The sequence below is a fragment of the Apteryx mantelli genome, chromosome 22, assembly GCF_036417845.1.
Source record: "Apteryx mantelli isolate bAptMan1 chromosome 22, bAptMan1.hap1, whole genome shotgun sequence".
In the NCBI taxonomy this organism is placed as follows: domain Eukaryota; kingdom Metazoa; phylum Chordata; class Aves; order Apterygiformes; family Apterygidae; genus Apteryx; species Apteryx mantelli.
In genome coordinates this window covers 3,368,352-3,383,479 of record NC_089999.1, presented here as the reverse complement: position 1 = coordinate 3,383,479, position 15,128 = coordinate 3,368,352, and the positions used below count along the sequence as shown (strand labels likewise).

Below are 15,128 nucleotides of genomic sequence, written 5' to 3'. Positions count from 1 at the left end.
GGGATTCAAGCACTTTTGAATGTCAGTAGAAAAAAAGAGACACAGTCTGGCGAAGGCTATTTGAATAACTACAAGAGCATTTCTGAGCCAGGAGTTCAGCAGACTTTTACATGGCAGCATGTAATAAAGATGTGGCATTAGAAAAATGCAAGGAAGGGTAGGGCTGATATGTAGCAAGAAGAATCTAGTATTGGAGAAAAGATGCATTTTAACATAACAGACTGGCTAATTTTGTGACGACATGTGGCTGCATCCCAACTAGCCATCAAGTGAATATTAACAGTAATTCTGAATCAGTTGTCTCTCAATACAAAGGGTAAAAGCACTCCTATGTGTTGGAAGCTGAGGTTCACAGGTTTATCTTCATGGAGGATCACCGTCCCTGAAAGCATTGAAATCTGTCACCTACGTACAGCCTGTCTGCCTTTGTGACAGTTCTTTTCAGAATCTGCTCCCCTAAAAAGCATCAATTTATTTCATTTGTCTTTTCATTGCTCTGTCACTTCCAAAAGTTGGAAGGAATTTGAGCTTGGTGAGCACTGGGGGACTGACGCATTGACAGCAAGTGTCTCATATTAACAATCCCCTGAGCAAACAAGCCTCCAGGGGAAAAACATCTAAACTAACACACTCAGCAAGGACAGGAAGAGCATAAAAACATGCAAATCATTGTTATACGATTACTTTTTTTCATCTCTCATCCAGGCTAAGGTGTCTATATTCTATACTCCGGTCCAAAACTGGAGGCGTTTCCATGAATAGCTTTGTTCCCGCTTTCTGAACTTCACCTGTGTAGTTTGCTAGGACATTTCCCGAGGCTTGTCTCCCTGCTCACTATAGGGAAGCTGGACAATTAAATACACCTCTGGAGGGAACTCTAAAATCATCCTGGCACATTCTGAACAGAGATCTTATTCCTTTCCTTATACGCTGGATCTGCTTACTTCCATGAAAAAAGAGATCAAAACCAGTTTTGAATGCTTCACACCAAGTTTACACATACATTTAATTCTTCCACTGGTTTTCTTGGATTGCTCTGGACTTCTGCCATAAACATGGCCAGCAGCTGCACCCTGATACATCTTCTTAACTGTGAGCAACTGTACTGGGTTACTTAATTATTTATTTTAATTACCATTTTATAGCATTGTGTGTTACTCCAGTAATAGTAGCATAAAATTGCCCTGTGACACTAGAGACTACAACAAGACTATCAGCTCTAGAGACCGCTGTGCGTTTCAGTGTGTAACATTTCTTCCCTTGCTGGCACAGAAATATATTCAAGCCTCCGTAAATAGTAAAATGAAGGTGAAGAAAAGCACACAGACAAAGAAACAATTTCTCTGAGAAGTGGCAAATTTGTTTTAAAAGAGACTTCAAGAAATTTCTCTTTGAGGTCAGCATCTTTCCACCCACTTGGCAAAACTAGATTATGCCTCTGCTGGAAAATTGCAGTAAGAAAGCCAGCAGCAAGACTTTGGGTTGTAAAGGGGAATGAACTACCAGAGCCTGTTTGGCTCAGTCACGATGGTGGCACTGAGTTTGCAGCGAGAGGAGATGTTCACAGCACCAGGAACATGCCCTCATCCCAGGCACACCACCTCACAATCCATGCAATTCTTACCAAACAATAAAAAACAGATTTGCACCAGGTCTGTTTGCAGGACTCATGTCACAAGTTCTTGATAAAAGCAAACAAGGAGCTTGGGCAGAGGGAAGGGGTGGGAGGTGTGTGGCCCAAACCTTGTCCCACCTCCTGCCATGCGGCTTGTGGTCAGCAAAGCAGCACTGAGGGAAACCAGAGACTCACAGCTGTGAGTGGCCGTAGAGGCAGCCACGGTCCCCATCTTCCCCCTCCCTCAGCGCTGGGGGACAGCAGAAGGCAGGTGCAGGATGGAGCTGGCTGTGACCACAGCAGGGCCAGGGCTGTGGCCAAGGAAACACCTCCATCCTGATGGTCTGGGCAGCTCGAGACAGACAGTGCCTGAGGAACCATGTGTCGGGGCCACAAAACCCTCGTTCTTCTAGTGTCTGCCTCCTTGCAGGAGGCCCAGGCAAGGCCATGCTCAGAAAGTCATGACTGTCTCCTTAAGAACATGGCTGAGATACTTTCAAAAGTGTGGGAGAAAGCAAATCCCAAATTCCACTGGGTTTACCCACTACCATGAAGGGAAATCTCGAGTTCCTCAGAAACAACAGCAATCTGGGACAGCAAGGTTGTGCCCGGTGCAGGGGAGGGGATGCCATCGACGTAAAGACTAGGCAGGGATGACCACAGCTGCAAACTGGGTCAATGCGCCCATCCTCCACGGGATGAATTCATAGCGCCAGGTACAGCTCCCAGGAGTGCAGCCCAAGAGAGGATCAGTCCTGCTTTGGGGAGGATGTAGCACTGAGAGGGTTGGCTCACAGCAGCGTATTTCATCACCGCACAAGACGCTATCTATGCCTCTGCTGTAGCAGAAAACCTGCGGTGCTTGGCACCTTGCTGCTGCAACACGGAAGAGGCACCGATTCGCTCCAGCAGCTGATGCTGGCCCCAGCTGTCAGCCATTTCGGGGGTTTAACACCCAAGGGTTTTATTTTGCTGATACAACTGAGAAGTATAACACACAACCAGTGCAACGCTTAGGGCTTGATGGTACCAGGTAGCTCTCTTTTGGCTTCAGCTGTCAGGTTCTAGCAAACTGCACTGAAAATCTTGGATACATACTGGGAAAATCTGAGTTACGCACTGTGATGTAGGAATTGTCTGGCAGCCAGGACCTGTAGGTCCTTCTTCAATGCCATAACGTCTAACGCTTATCTGGCTCACACTAACGAACCCAGCCCAACCCGTGTCCTCAGCCATCTGCTGGGGTAAAAAATGTTCTCCCTTGCTTGCTGTAATACTACACAAATTCAGTTGTGTTCAGCTGCATCACTCGATGTTCACTCTGTCACAGCCAAGGGGAAAACCGGGCACCCGCACAGTGGTCATTTACAGTTTTCCACTTGCATTTTTTCAGAGATCTCTTTTTATTTATGGCGGGGGCGTGGGTGGGTGTTTCTTTGTTTAAAGAGGGTTTTTTCCCTTTTGCATAACAGGTCATTCCTCTTTCTGAGAAAATTTTTTTGCTGCAAACAGTTGACAACACTTTTGCTTTTGAGTTTTTTTGTGAGTGATGGAGTGTCTTTTTTCCTGTTTTTCTTCTCATTCTTCTCTTCAAAACCTAAGTGAAATATTCACAGTATTTTTCATCTACTGAAACCCAGGGCTTGGAGGAGCCATACAGATTTCCATCCCAAAGTGGGTATTCTTTTGAAGAACACCACCACCATCAAGTCCATTTTAAGCAATTCCAAAATTCTGATCTCCATGAAAAGCAGGCTTTACTTTTCCTATAGTCAATGAAAATTTTCCTCCAGAAAACAACAGCAGTGCAGTGAAAGAGATGGTTTTGTTACAAGAACATGCAATAACCGGACAAGCCACAGGTAGTGTGAGGAGGTTTCTCCTTTCATGGCATTTGAATTGCAGAACCTTGCCTGTCCTTTTCTCTGTGCAGCAAGGAAGGACAGATTGTAAGATCTGCTGCTGGCTTAGGATTTAAGGACAGTTGAGTCTCCCTCTGGAAGAAACCCCCTTTGTGACACTGGGAGGGGAGGGGAGTTATCTGAAGCCAAAACTGTTGCCCCAGAGAGCCTCCTTCACTCCATCACCCAATGGTCCCTTTCAAAGGCATCACCATCAAAAAGCACATTCAAAGAAAAAAGACATCCCACCCTCAACAAAACCAGTAACATACTTTCAAGGGACCAAGCAATGTGTATTCAGAGATGCTGGGGAGTCTGACCCTCATGGCACAGAATCCAAAAAAGCAAGAAACACTCTCACCAGCTCAGTTCAGATACCAGCCATGGTTCAAATACACATCAGCCGATGATCATCTACATTTCTAAGCAGATCACTGAGAAAATGACAGTGCAGTTCCTATTTCACTCATCAGGCAGAGGCAAAAAGATCCCAGTAACAAACTGAGACACAAACTGGGTTTATATATAACCTGGCAGGGAAGAAAAAAACCCTCTGTACCTTAAGAGATGGTTGGTGCATGTGTACGTGAGTGCTTTGGCGTGCGCACATACCAAAATCACCACCTGCCAGAACAATCGTACGCTGTCAACCAGCAGGCAGGATGCCTCTTTATATAAACTGCCTGCTTTAAATATATTTTGAACAAAAGCTGTGTTGTCTTTTCAGAAGGCTAAAGGTATAAATAAACCTGTTCAAGCTAGAAAAACACAGTGGGACATCAAAGTCTTGCCTTTCTCCTGCTCTTGGTACCAGTCCTGCTTTGGTTCACAAGTGTTTTCAAAACTTTGCAATTTTCAATGTCTCCAGTTCTGAGCACTAAATTTGACTACAAAGAACCCGTTTTTTTACAGGGCAAATGTGTACTAATAAAAATGAGATCCCTTCACAGAAATAAATAAACATGGGGACGCCAAACATTATCACTCACTCCTGACCACCCTGGCCGCTGGCAATTTCACATGCTGCAGAAGGGGCTTTCAGGGGTGTGACACCTTTCCAGTCCAACGGCAGCACTGCCAGTATGGCCCAGGTAATGAACCTTTTGCACGTTCACATCTATGCTGGTGGATTGTCACAGCACTTCTACATTTGATACCTAGACTACAGAAAAAAGAGAAGTCTCTTGATGATGTATTCATCACCTGCAAGCATTCAGTTTCAAAATGTTACAACAACTACTGAGTGCCACATGCTTAGTGGGAATCTCTTTGTCAACAAAACAGATTCAATAAGGAAACCAGAACTGTCCTTCTCCTGGTAACACTCTCAGCACTGACAGAGCTGGCTTCCAGTAGGTAAATCAAAAAGGCATTCTGACACCCTTGGTGGGACTCATCAGGCAGCACTTAGCTGTCCCCAGTGCACACATCTCCATCTGAGCCACTTTTCTAGACTTCCTTTATAGCAACCGGAGAAAAATTGGCACTTCTGCAGCATGATTCATCTCTTCCTGAGGTTGATGTCTAAAACAAATCCCTTGAATTGCATCCTGGAAGTGGCTATTTCTCTCTATTAACTATGAAGGGAGTCCAAACAACTCAATGTCCCAGGTTAGTTGAGATGAACTGCACACTATCAATACTAACTATGTAGACAGAGTCACCCTGCTCATTGCTGCAGCACTGTTTCCTTGTGAAATGAAATTTCACAACATTTTAAGACTGAATATAAGAAAAATATAGGTCAGGTTTAAAATGTAGGAAAAAATATTACAGGACACATTTAACTTCCCAAACTGGAGCATGATCAGGATGATGGAGTTAACAGTGAACCAGGAGAACTTAATGGCTCCAGCTGACCTGGAATCAGCATTAGTTGCCACTGGAAATATGGTTGCTTAATGCTCTGGGATGCTTGGCTCACAGTTCAGATTGCAGTGGTTTCTGTGGAAGAGAAAATGCTAAGGGTCTCAAACCAACTGTGAGTTTGGTGGTATTCAGCTTGGGAAACCCTAGAAAACGTAGATCTTTAAGAAGTACAGGACATCTTTTCAGGGGAAATCAAGTCTCCTTTAAGACGTTTCATGTTGAACAAACAAAACCCAGACACCCAAATGGCTGAGAACTTTGCAAATATTGCAGTGAGGTGGAGGTCTTTGTTTGGTGGGAGAGGACTCTGTTAGGTTGCTCTTTTTGGCTGAGAGGATGCACATGAGTGGGAGTGTAGCAATATGCGAAGGTGGTACAGTCCCAGTTATCCATCCTTGATCCCACTGATCAAGTTGTAGTACCCAAGCTTTCAGCCGTGGAGTTTCCTGATTCAAACCCTGACGTCATCACCAAGATAGAGGCCACCTGCACATGTATGAGGTCTGCAAATACTCTTAGGCTAATCTTTTCTCCTCGAATCTCAGCATACTTTCCAAGTAGCAGCAGCAGTTTCTTACCCTGTCACATGTAGCTCAGTCCCAGCTGTGAAACCTGCACTGCCAGGAGCCACCAGCAACCCCAAGCATCACCTTGTTCCTTGACCTTTCAAACTAGCTCTATCATTTTAACTCCCCCAAGGTTAAGCAAGCAAGCTAAGAAATTTTCCAACTCTAAACTGACTCCTCGGGAGAAAAGGAGGAAAACCTTCATGTGTCTTCTGAGGGAGAGATTATATCAGATACACCTACTGGACTTCATCCAGGCACACTCCTCTCTCATGGGCCAGCTTTAAAAGCACAGCCCTCACTCAGACAGAGCCTCCTCATCCTCTGCCTTCCCTCCCACACCGCTGCCTCCCAGGCTTTTCTGTACCCTGCCCTGTGCCACGGAGCTTCCCACACATTTTCTCCTTCATTTCACTCTATTAAAGCACTAATTGATTGACCAGTTCACGATAGCCCAGATCTCTCCCCTGGGACGTCATTCCATTTGCAGTGACAACTGAAAACAGATTATGGATGGGCAGTTTCGCCCACTGAATCACTAAAGTGTCAGCAGCAGCAGCCACGCAATGCGCACAACACTGCTGTGTCCCGATCTGACCATGTCCCTCTGCCTGCCCGTGTGCAGAGCCAGCTCTGCGCTCCCCGTCAGCCGCCGGATCTCTGCCGACCCCTCTGCACCGCCGGGCTACGTGACACTCCCCAGAGCTTCTCCTGGCCCCCACAGCGGCTGCCGGATGTAATCACTGCACAGCTGGATGTGGTCCTGGCTCTATTAGTGCTGCATTAGGCTCCCGCCTGGCAGCCCTTCGGCACACGCGGCTCCCCCGCAGCCGGGAACAGTCCGCGCTGCTCTGTGCTAACGAAGCAGCTCTCTTGGCTGTGCCGTTCCCTGGCGTGCAGCACATCCAAGCGGACTGCTAAGCTTGCTGGCCTCAGGAGCACAGGGGAGCAAGTGCTCTGCCCCATCCCTGTCTATTCCTTCTTCCCCAGGACAGAGTGGCTGCAGGATCTAGCTTTAGCTGTACCCACCCACCCACCAAAGATAGTAATAAACACGATATTCCTGCCCCAGAGCAAAGGTCCATGTGGAGGCATGAAAAAAATAAGAGGTTTTCCCAAGCCCCTACAGCACAATCAGTTGCAGAGCAGCTCTGTTAGCAGGACCTGCCTCCCCGATGCTCCGCTGTCCCCACAAAAGGACAGAGTGATCGCGACAGTGGGAAACGAGAGGATCTCTGAGCAGCACCTCCCTGGTCCAAAGCACTGTGTTGGTAATCCAGTCATCAAGTTCCTGCAAAGCGGCCTTATTTGTTCAAAAACAAATAGCCTCTTCCTGAAAGCCAGTAAATTATACTGTGCGATATCTAATGCGACAAATGGGCACCACGTCTGAGCAGATGATACAGTGCCATTCCCTCATGCAAGACAAAGCTTCCGGATATCCTTGCTCAGGTAATATATTAGCGCTGTCTGAAAGGATATTCCTTGCAGCTTCCACCTGCACACAGTAAAGAGGAAGGAAAAAAAGAGCAGGCAGCCCATTCCTCTCAAATGATCACCATACAAAGTATTGACTTCTCAAAATAATCTCATCAGCTCTGCTGGGTACAGAACGTATTCTGCATCCAAGGCAGACGCAGCCCTGTTGTTTAACCATTCAAACCTAAGGGAAACTGGTTCTGACTTCAAAAAGCATTTTAAACAGGACAAAGAGGTCTATTTTAAATAAAAGCCAATATTACTGTTACTTCTCTTCCTGTTACTTTCTGTCCCTTACCCCAGGGACTGAAGTTCCATTACACTGGCTGCGTGAAAACTCTTTAACATTTGTTCCCAGAGGTCTCTGCACTTGAAAGCAGTCTGGACAAAAATCATAAATGAACATAAAAGCCTAACTCCTCCCCTCTCTTTTTATCCTTCTGTTTCAGAATGGCGCAACACAGTGGGCAGATTTGGGTTTTGTTTGACAAAAAAATAGAGCTAATATTTACCAGTGGTGATGTTTGTCTTTTCTGTAATGCTCTTCATCTAAAGCGCTTTACTGATATGAATGGCCACACACTAGAAAGGCCCCCAAACCCACTTGTACAAAATACCATTTTCTGTGTGCAAAACTGGAACCAGATTTGTTCCATGAACTCTTGAAATACAAATTCTCATGCCTGAAAATTAATCATATACCATCTCTCTGATCATGTAACAGCTACCAAATCACTGCAAATTATCGCCTGACACATTAAAGAAAACCAGCTTCAAGACACTAAGTGTGAACTGCATCAGGAACATCTGAGAGATGGTAGACAGAGGAAGGTACGCTGAGGGTGACCACTCTTGAAAAAATACAGAAGGAGAAAGATGGAGAGGAAAGGGGACAGACGACAGACACAGATCTTGCGAGAGTGAACGTCCCTGTGTCGGGCCAGGGTCTCGTACTGATCTCCACTGAGATGATCCTCGCTCATGAGGTACTCTGAAAATGTCATCTACGCTCATTTTTTCCTTGCGTTTGTTCTGAATAACAGCAGACACTGTGGAAACAGTCAAAGGTGTTGTTTGCATCATTGCCGCTAGCTCACCACAGTGAGTCTGCCTCAAACCACGGAGAACAGGACTTCAGTCGGTGCTCTCAGCCTTCAGACTCCACCTGACAGTAATCCTACACGCCAGGAAGGAGCTGCTGGTTACAGGACAGCTGTATATTTAAGAACAAAAGCTTTCAACAAATTACTGCCTGAGATGACTCATGGTCTTGCGAAAGGCTTTGGTAAAACCAGAAGTTTTCTTTGGCCAGGTAGAAATGGGCTGCTCTGCAGCCTGAATGGCATTTCCCTGGATTTTTTTTTCTTTGCTTTCTCTCTGTAAATAAGTTAAAGATGTGCATGCAAGGGTACATTTTACTTCCATTTGCAAACAGTTGGCATAAGGAAAAGAAAACCATTGGGAAAGTAGTCCGGGGATGTCCTCTGCAAAACTGCTTCACGCACACTGCAGCTCACTAGCAATTTCCGAGGCAGACTTTCCGAGGCAAAGAAAACTTCATGTTTCCTCAGCTCTCCTGATGTCGTTGGTCTATATTGACTTGGCCTGAAATAGTATTTGCAGGGATGATTTTTCCCTCCCCCCACAAACCTCTCCAACCATCCTGAGAGACCTCGGAGAGCCATTCTAACTGGAGCAGAACTGATGGCTGCTTCCTGGGAAAGCAAGAGTCAGCTGCCTCTACCACAAACTGATATGACTCAATTTAAAGCCCACATGGGAAATCAAGGAGGCAAAATATATCTGAGAGACCCTCTGTGTCTCTAATATCTGCCAATACACAGGTCTCAGCAGAAGCTAACTTTTCGCTGACTGACCATCATTCTTCACGCAACGCATACAATAGGAACGACACATCATTTCCCTATTATTTCAAGTCTGTCTCCTCCATCCCTTTCTCTGCTCCCTATTCTCCCAGTGTTTCTACCCCCTCTTTGTCTCCTGCAGCCCCACTACTGTTGTTGTAAGATCCTTCCCCTCTGCAGCTTCTGCCATCTGGAACCGCCTTCCTGTATCCCACCAACTCACCCCCAGTTTCATCTGCAAATGCATCTCCAGGCCCTCGCCTGTTCCTTTGAATTCCTCTCTCCTTCTGCTGCTGTTTATTATTTAACTCTGTCATTGCATTATTTAAAGAACTATTAAAGTGCATTTGGAACAGAGTCTGCACTAAAGTGCCACAGCATATGAAGCTGGACCCTCAGCAAAAATAGCCCGAACGCCAAAATCGTGACAGTTGGGGGAAAGCTGTTTGGATGGAAGAGGAGAAGGCAGTTTCTGGATGCCAACATGTATTTTCTCCCCCTGTGCCCAATACAAGAACCTCTTCAAGACGCCTTTCGCTGCACAGAGCTTTGGGGTGAGGTTCCCCAGGAGCACTGTTGAGCCAACTGTCCCCAAAGACAGAGATGCCTCTTCTTGTTGCGCCCTTGCTGCCTCTGTCCACTTGGACCCATTCATAGCCCCAGGCCTTGGGCACAATTACATCCTGAAAGTCGCTCAGGGAGATTATTTTCCGTGGAAGAAAAGTGCTCTTTCAGCAAGCCAAACTCGCCACCCCTCTCCAAGCCAATCCTGCTCCAGCAAATGTGAAAAGGGCATGTCAATGGGATATGGGAAACACAGCCAGGCCCCAACTCAGGAAAAAGCTTTGTTTCAAATTCAGATGTAATCCCACTGAAGATAACACAGATGTGCAAATGCGTTGCTTATGGATGACCTGACTCATGGGGAAGGCTTTGGTAAAGTCAAAAGCTTTCTCTGGCCAGGTAGAAACAGGCAAAGCGAATCTGTTGCTCCACAGCCTGAATGGCATTTCCCTAGATGTTTTTTCTTTTGGAAAATAAGCAGCAAAATTGCTGTATTCTCCATGAGCTCTCCCTAATCCAGGAGAAGAGGAATGTGAGATGAAGACTTATCTGCTCCAGGACCATAGGCTGTAGGAGAGGATGAACATTGGTAAAGCAAACCTACCTTATTGCCCAGCCGGGAACACCCAGCCCGTGCGTTAACCTGCTGCTCACTGCGACACCGCCACCTGTGCCATGTGGGTCACCTTGGGACCCTGCCTGAGACGCAGAAGACATATTTTCCATTCCCAGGTTCACCCCAGCTCACCAAGATTTGCAGCGCAATCTTGAGTCTTAACTCATTTCCTCTCCAGGCCTCAGCCTCCCCATGTCTAAAATAGCAACTTGGATTTGGACTCTCCTGCAGAGTGCTTTGAAATCCAGGAATGTGCTATGTAAGGAGGCAGTGTTTTTACCTTTACAGGTGAAAAACACGGACATCTTTTCCAAGGCACTGCAGCATTCATGCAATTCGGCCAAATCCCCAGGGCGGTCTCCCCCCCTGCCACTGGGCTGGTTTTCTGAGGTCTCCACACTCTCTTCACTCACCCCACCAGACACCCGGGAGGACATGGGTATGAACCCACACAGGGGGTACCAGAGGTTTCTGTGTGGAAAAAGCAAAGCAAAAAATTGAACGCAGGAGTCCCACTGCTCTAAAACCAGATCACACACATTTTCCCTTCCTTTCAAACCTCTGAGCAACTCACTGCAGCCATTTAAACGGGCTGAAGGATCTCTATATGCAGCAAGTTAATCTGTGAAGCTGAATTTTAGAGAGGGCTCCAGTCCTCTCTGCTTCCCCATCAAAGAGCTCAGATCATGAATATCTTTTTTCCAAAGGGCATTTGTGCTTCTTGAACGGGTCCTGTGAAGCGAGTCTTGCCACAGGGCTCTTGAAGACACAAATTGTTTCATGAGAAGAGCTCGTGCTTCTTCCCCTCTCTGTTAGTCATGCACTGCAAGGAGGCTCGCAGGACAAAATGGAGGCAATAAAAACATTAATGATTGCTACAGTCCTACCACTCGCAGCGTGAGTTCAACCACTGCATCCCCTCCAGATACACTATAAACTACTGCGCTTCACGAACGCCAAACACTTGCTTTGACAACCGAATGCTGGAATCCAGACCAGGATTTCTAGGGCTGTTTATATCATTCGCCAGGAGGCCAAGAACAAGTTTTAAAGGACTTTAGAAGACTATTACAAAACTCCACGCAATTCAGCCTGAATAGTGCCAGAGGATAGTAACAGAAGACAGAAACGCTTCCAGGTTTGACTCTTTTGATTCACATGAGTTCAGTAACAGCTCAAGTTTATTAGCAAGCGAAGACTGTTGGGTGATCAATGAAACGAACAGTAATCTCCCAGGAAAACACGCATTTAATCCATTGGCAAGCAACATGCAGCACTGTGATTTGGGAGATTTTTAATCCCTGCCATAACAGCCTGGATTGTCCTTGTTTTCCCAGGAAGGTCTAATCCTGTGTGAAATCACAGTGCAGGATAGATGTAAGGCAGCTCCACGCTGCAAAACCTGCCTTCCATCTGATGCCTGAAACAGGTAGGACCAAACCGACACAGCAGCGCAGGACAGCAACACGGGTAAAGTCTGTACGGGCACTGCACACAGTTATCCTCAGTCCTGGACCTGAATTAACCACAGAAATACTGAGAAACCATGACCTGCGTAGCACACACTCAGTCTGCTGAGTGCATCCATTAGCCACAGCCAAGCAGATGATGAACAGCGGTACATTTCTGTGAGCAGCCGGACAGGTTCAAGGTTTCTAACTCAAAAGACTAATTAATCTAGTGTTCTCAAAAAAAAAGAAATGTTTTTCTCTTCCGAAAACGAATTCCAAAATGCCCCCAGATGTGCTGCAAAAATAACTCAGTGCTTTGCTGCGTTCAACCACAGTTCATTCGCAGCCACTAACGCGTACGTGCTTTCTCTTCCTCCTCAGTGGGGTTCGGATCAGGCGTCTCACTGAGAGGAGGTCACTCCAGCACCGCGGTACGATGTTACGCAGTGCACATCATAAGGCAGCTGAAAAGCCTTTACCCAGGTATTCCTGTTTAGCAAGACATCTCATGCTTCCCAACAAATCACTGTTATTTTGGAAGCCATTGATACTCGTCGACTAACGTTGCATTTAACACACTTACCTGCCAGAATATGCTGTCTATTGTATTTCCCAGAAAGCCATCTCTGCCTTCCGACGATACCAGCTTAGGTCCCAGAATGGTCATAAATTCATCAAAATCAACCTGGCCATCCCCTGGAATGAAAGAAAATGATCGGAGTTTTCATCGAAGTATCACTTAGTGCCAGTGTCTACCATGCTAGTCCGGACCTGCTACGTATCGTGAATCCATGCACTCAATATGGTACCTCCTGCATCAACTTCATGGTACGTACACACTCAAATTCATTATTATCCCAATGAATGGCCAAAGTTGTGACATCCCCAGGACCCAAGTTAGGACCAGCTGATGCACAAATAGAGATGAACAGACCATTCCCCAACCCTGGAGAGTTTACAGGCAGTCACTATTCAAGAAAACAACCAATTTCGGCAAGAGGACAGCAGCCAGGAGCGCTGCCAGGGCTCTTCCTTGCTGAAACAGCCACTGAACAGTCAGGTCTCTGCAAAACTTTTACAGGGCCAACCTCATCCTCCAGAGGAGAGAGTACACGGAGGAGGAACAGCCAGACTATTGCGAATCTACAAGGCATTTCATTTTAGCTTTTCATCAGCATCTGTGTCTTAAAAGGCCTGTGTGCTCAGCATGCCGAGCAGGCAGTGTAGACACAGTTTCAGTGCCATTAGCAGGAAGAGGAGACTGTTCCTGCCACTAATGAACTGAGCCTACACAGTCCGAAGCCCCTGCAGTATATTGTATGTTTTGTAAATGAGGCATATGGCTGTTTGAAGTGTATCCAAGCATTATATCAAATATAACTCTTCCCTTGGAGAACTTCCGGGATGCTTAACAAAAATGGCAAAAAAGGAAAATTCATGTCTGTTGAAGGATCTTAAAAATACCTGCCTCTCTCAACAGCATAGTTCAATGCTTACACGCCTCTCTTTTTTCTATCTGTTTATACACATATTCCCTTACACTTTGCCTTCCCATCCCATCCCTCCACTGCAGCAAGGGAAAACCCCCTTGCCAGGCTCCTTCCCGTATCACTCCAGAGCAGGGTTTGCCTCTTCCAGAGGGAAAAAGCGCAGAGACACAAACCCACTGAACGGAGCCCTTTCTCCCTTTCCCCAGCGGAGCCTCCCATCACTGGCCGAGCTGACTCCTCTGCCCCATCCTGTTCCCGTTTGTCTAAGAGAGACCAGGTTTCATGGGAAGAAAAAAAGTCCGTTACTAAATCAGTTGATACAAGTGGATATATTAGCCCACCTTCAAGTCTGGAAACAGAATCAACAACCGTAAGATTTTGGGGGTTTTTGCTTTAAATTCAGCCGGAACTCACTGCATCCACTTCTCCGTGTAGTTGCTGTTGCTAAATTATCGGGTGTAAGGAGGGTCTAAAACCATCAGGCTAAAGCAGATCAGTGCAATGGTCACTATTAAAATGTCACTGTTGACTGCAGTACCTGCAGCAGCCCTGTGTGATGGCTTTACCACATGAACTGCATGCTGCTGGCATTTGTTCATTATATTTCATACTCTTGATCTGAGCATACGCACCACTGATTGAAATCTCTCTGTGTTCTTATCTGAGCAGAAACACAATGTAAATAAGCAGACTTAAAGCGACTCCTTTTCCAGAACAGTGATCTCTACACGCTGAAGGGCTCAGCCCATAATTTCATGAAGACAAGAGTGAATATCCTGGGGATGAGCTGACAACTGGGATTCTGAAAAGAAATCCCAGCAGGGATTCATAAGAGCTTTGATCCTGTAAGTGGCTCCAGTGCAGCACAGCAACCAGCGTGCAAGAAGACCCCATCCAACACACCGGCATTGCTCACCCATTCAGGGCTCAGCAGGTTTTGAAGGGCCTTGCAGGGCTGGAGAGGCTCAGCACAGGGCAGGATGAAGCTTATGTCAGGGACAGCTTCTTAAACAGAAAAGGAAAGGAGTGGGGACCCCATCACTTCGAAAGCCATTCTATAAACGTTTATAGGTCACAGGAAAATGTGCTCTTTCTGCTGCCCCATGGGAGACATCAGTTGATGACATCAAGTCGGATTGTATCAGTCACAGCGTGTTGGATCACGTTGTGGAAGGTAATGCAAGGTGACAGTGAATTCAGGGCGATTTACATTGCAGTACACTACACCAAGGGAAAAGCAGTAACAAAAACATATGCTATGATGCAGATTGAGTTAAAGAAATTAGCCAGATTAGCAAGAAAACAATTTGCATTTTAAAGAGATTCTAGTACCTGCCTGTGCATATATTTGGCCTATCCATGTCTGACCCCCCAAAATTGAGTTATTCAATTTGAATTTTCTACAATGTCATTTCATGCACAAAGGAGAGAAGCAGGAAGAATCCTACACGACTCAGGAGGAAACAGGTGCCAGGACTCTTGGGTTCTGCTTCTGACTCAGAACAAGACTTTGGGCAACCCCTTTCTCATGACTTCCCTGTGCCTTTGCCAGCGATCATAACTAACTTCACAGGGCTTAATTATCAGCTTAATTATAGCATTTTCCATAACCTCAGAAGAAAGATGCCATTACAAATGCATTATCCTCTTATTGAGTGCTTTTTCAATTAAAACTGTTAACTAGCAAAGAAACTAGACCCACAAACATTTTG

At 46.1% G+C, this 15,128-nt stretch overlaps 1 protein-coding gene across 1 annotated transcript in view; it reads right to left on the bottom strand.

Annotated features, from left to right (window-relative positions):
* CALN1 (calneuron 1) overlaps positions 1–15,128 on the bottom strand; it is a 139,997-nt gene that overhangs the window by 53,106 nt on the left and 71,763 nt on the right. Inside the window, exon 4 of the mRNA XM_067309604.1 lies at positions 12,510–12,622. Coding sequence (XP_067165705.1) covers positions 12,510–12,622 — 113 coding nt within the window. The remainder of the gene's footprint in view (positions 1–12,509; positions 12,623–15,128) is intronic.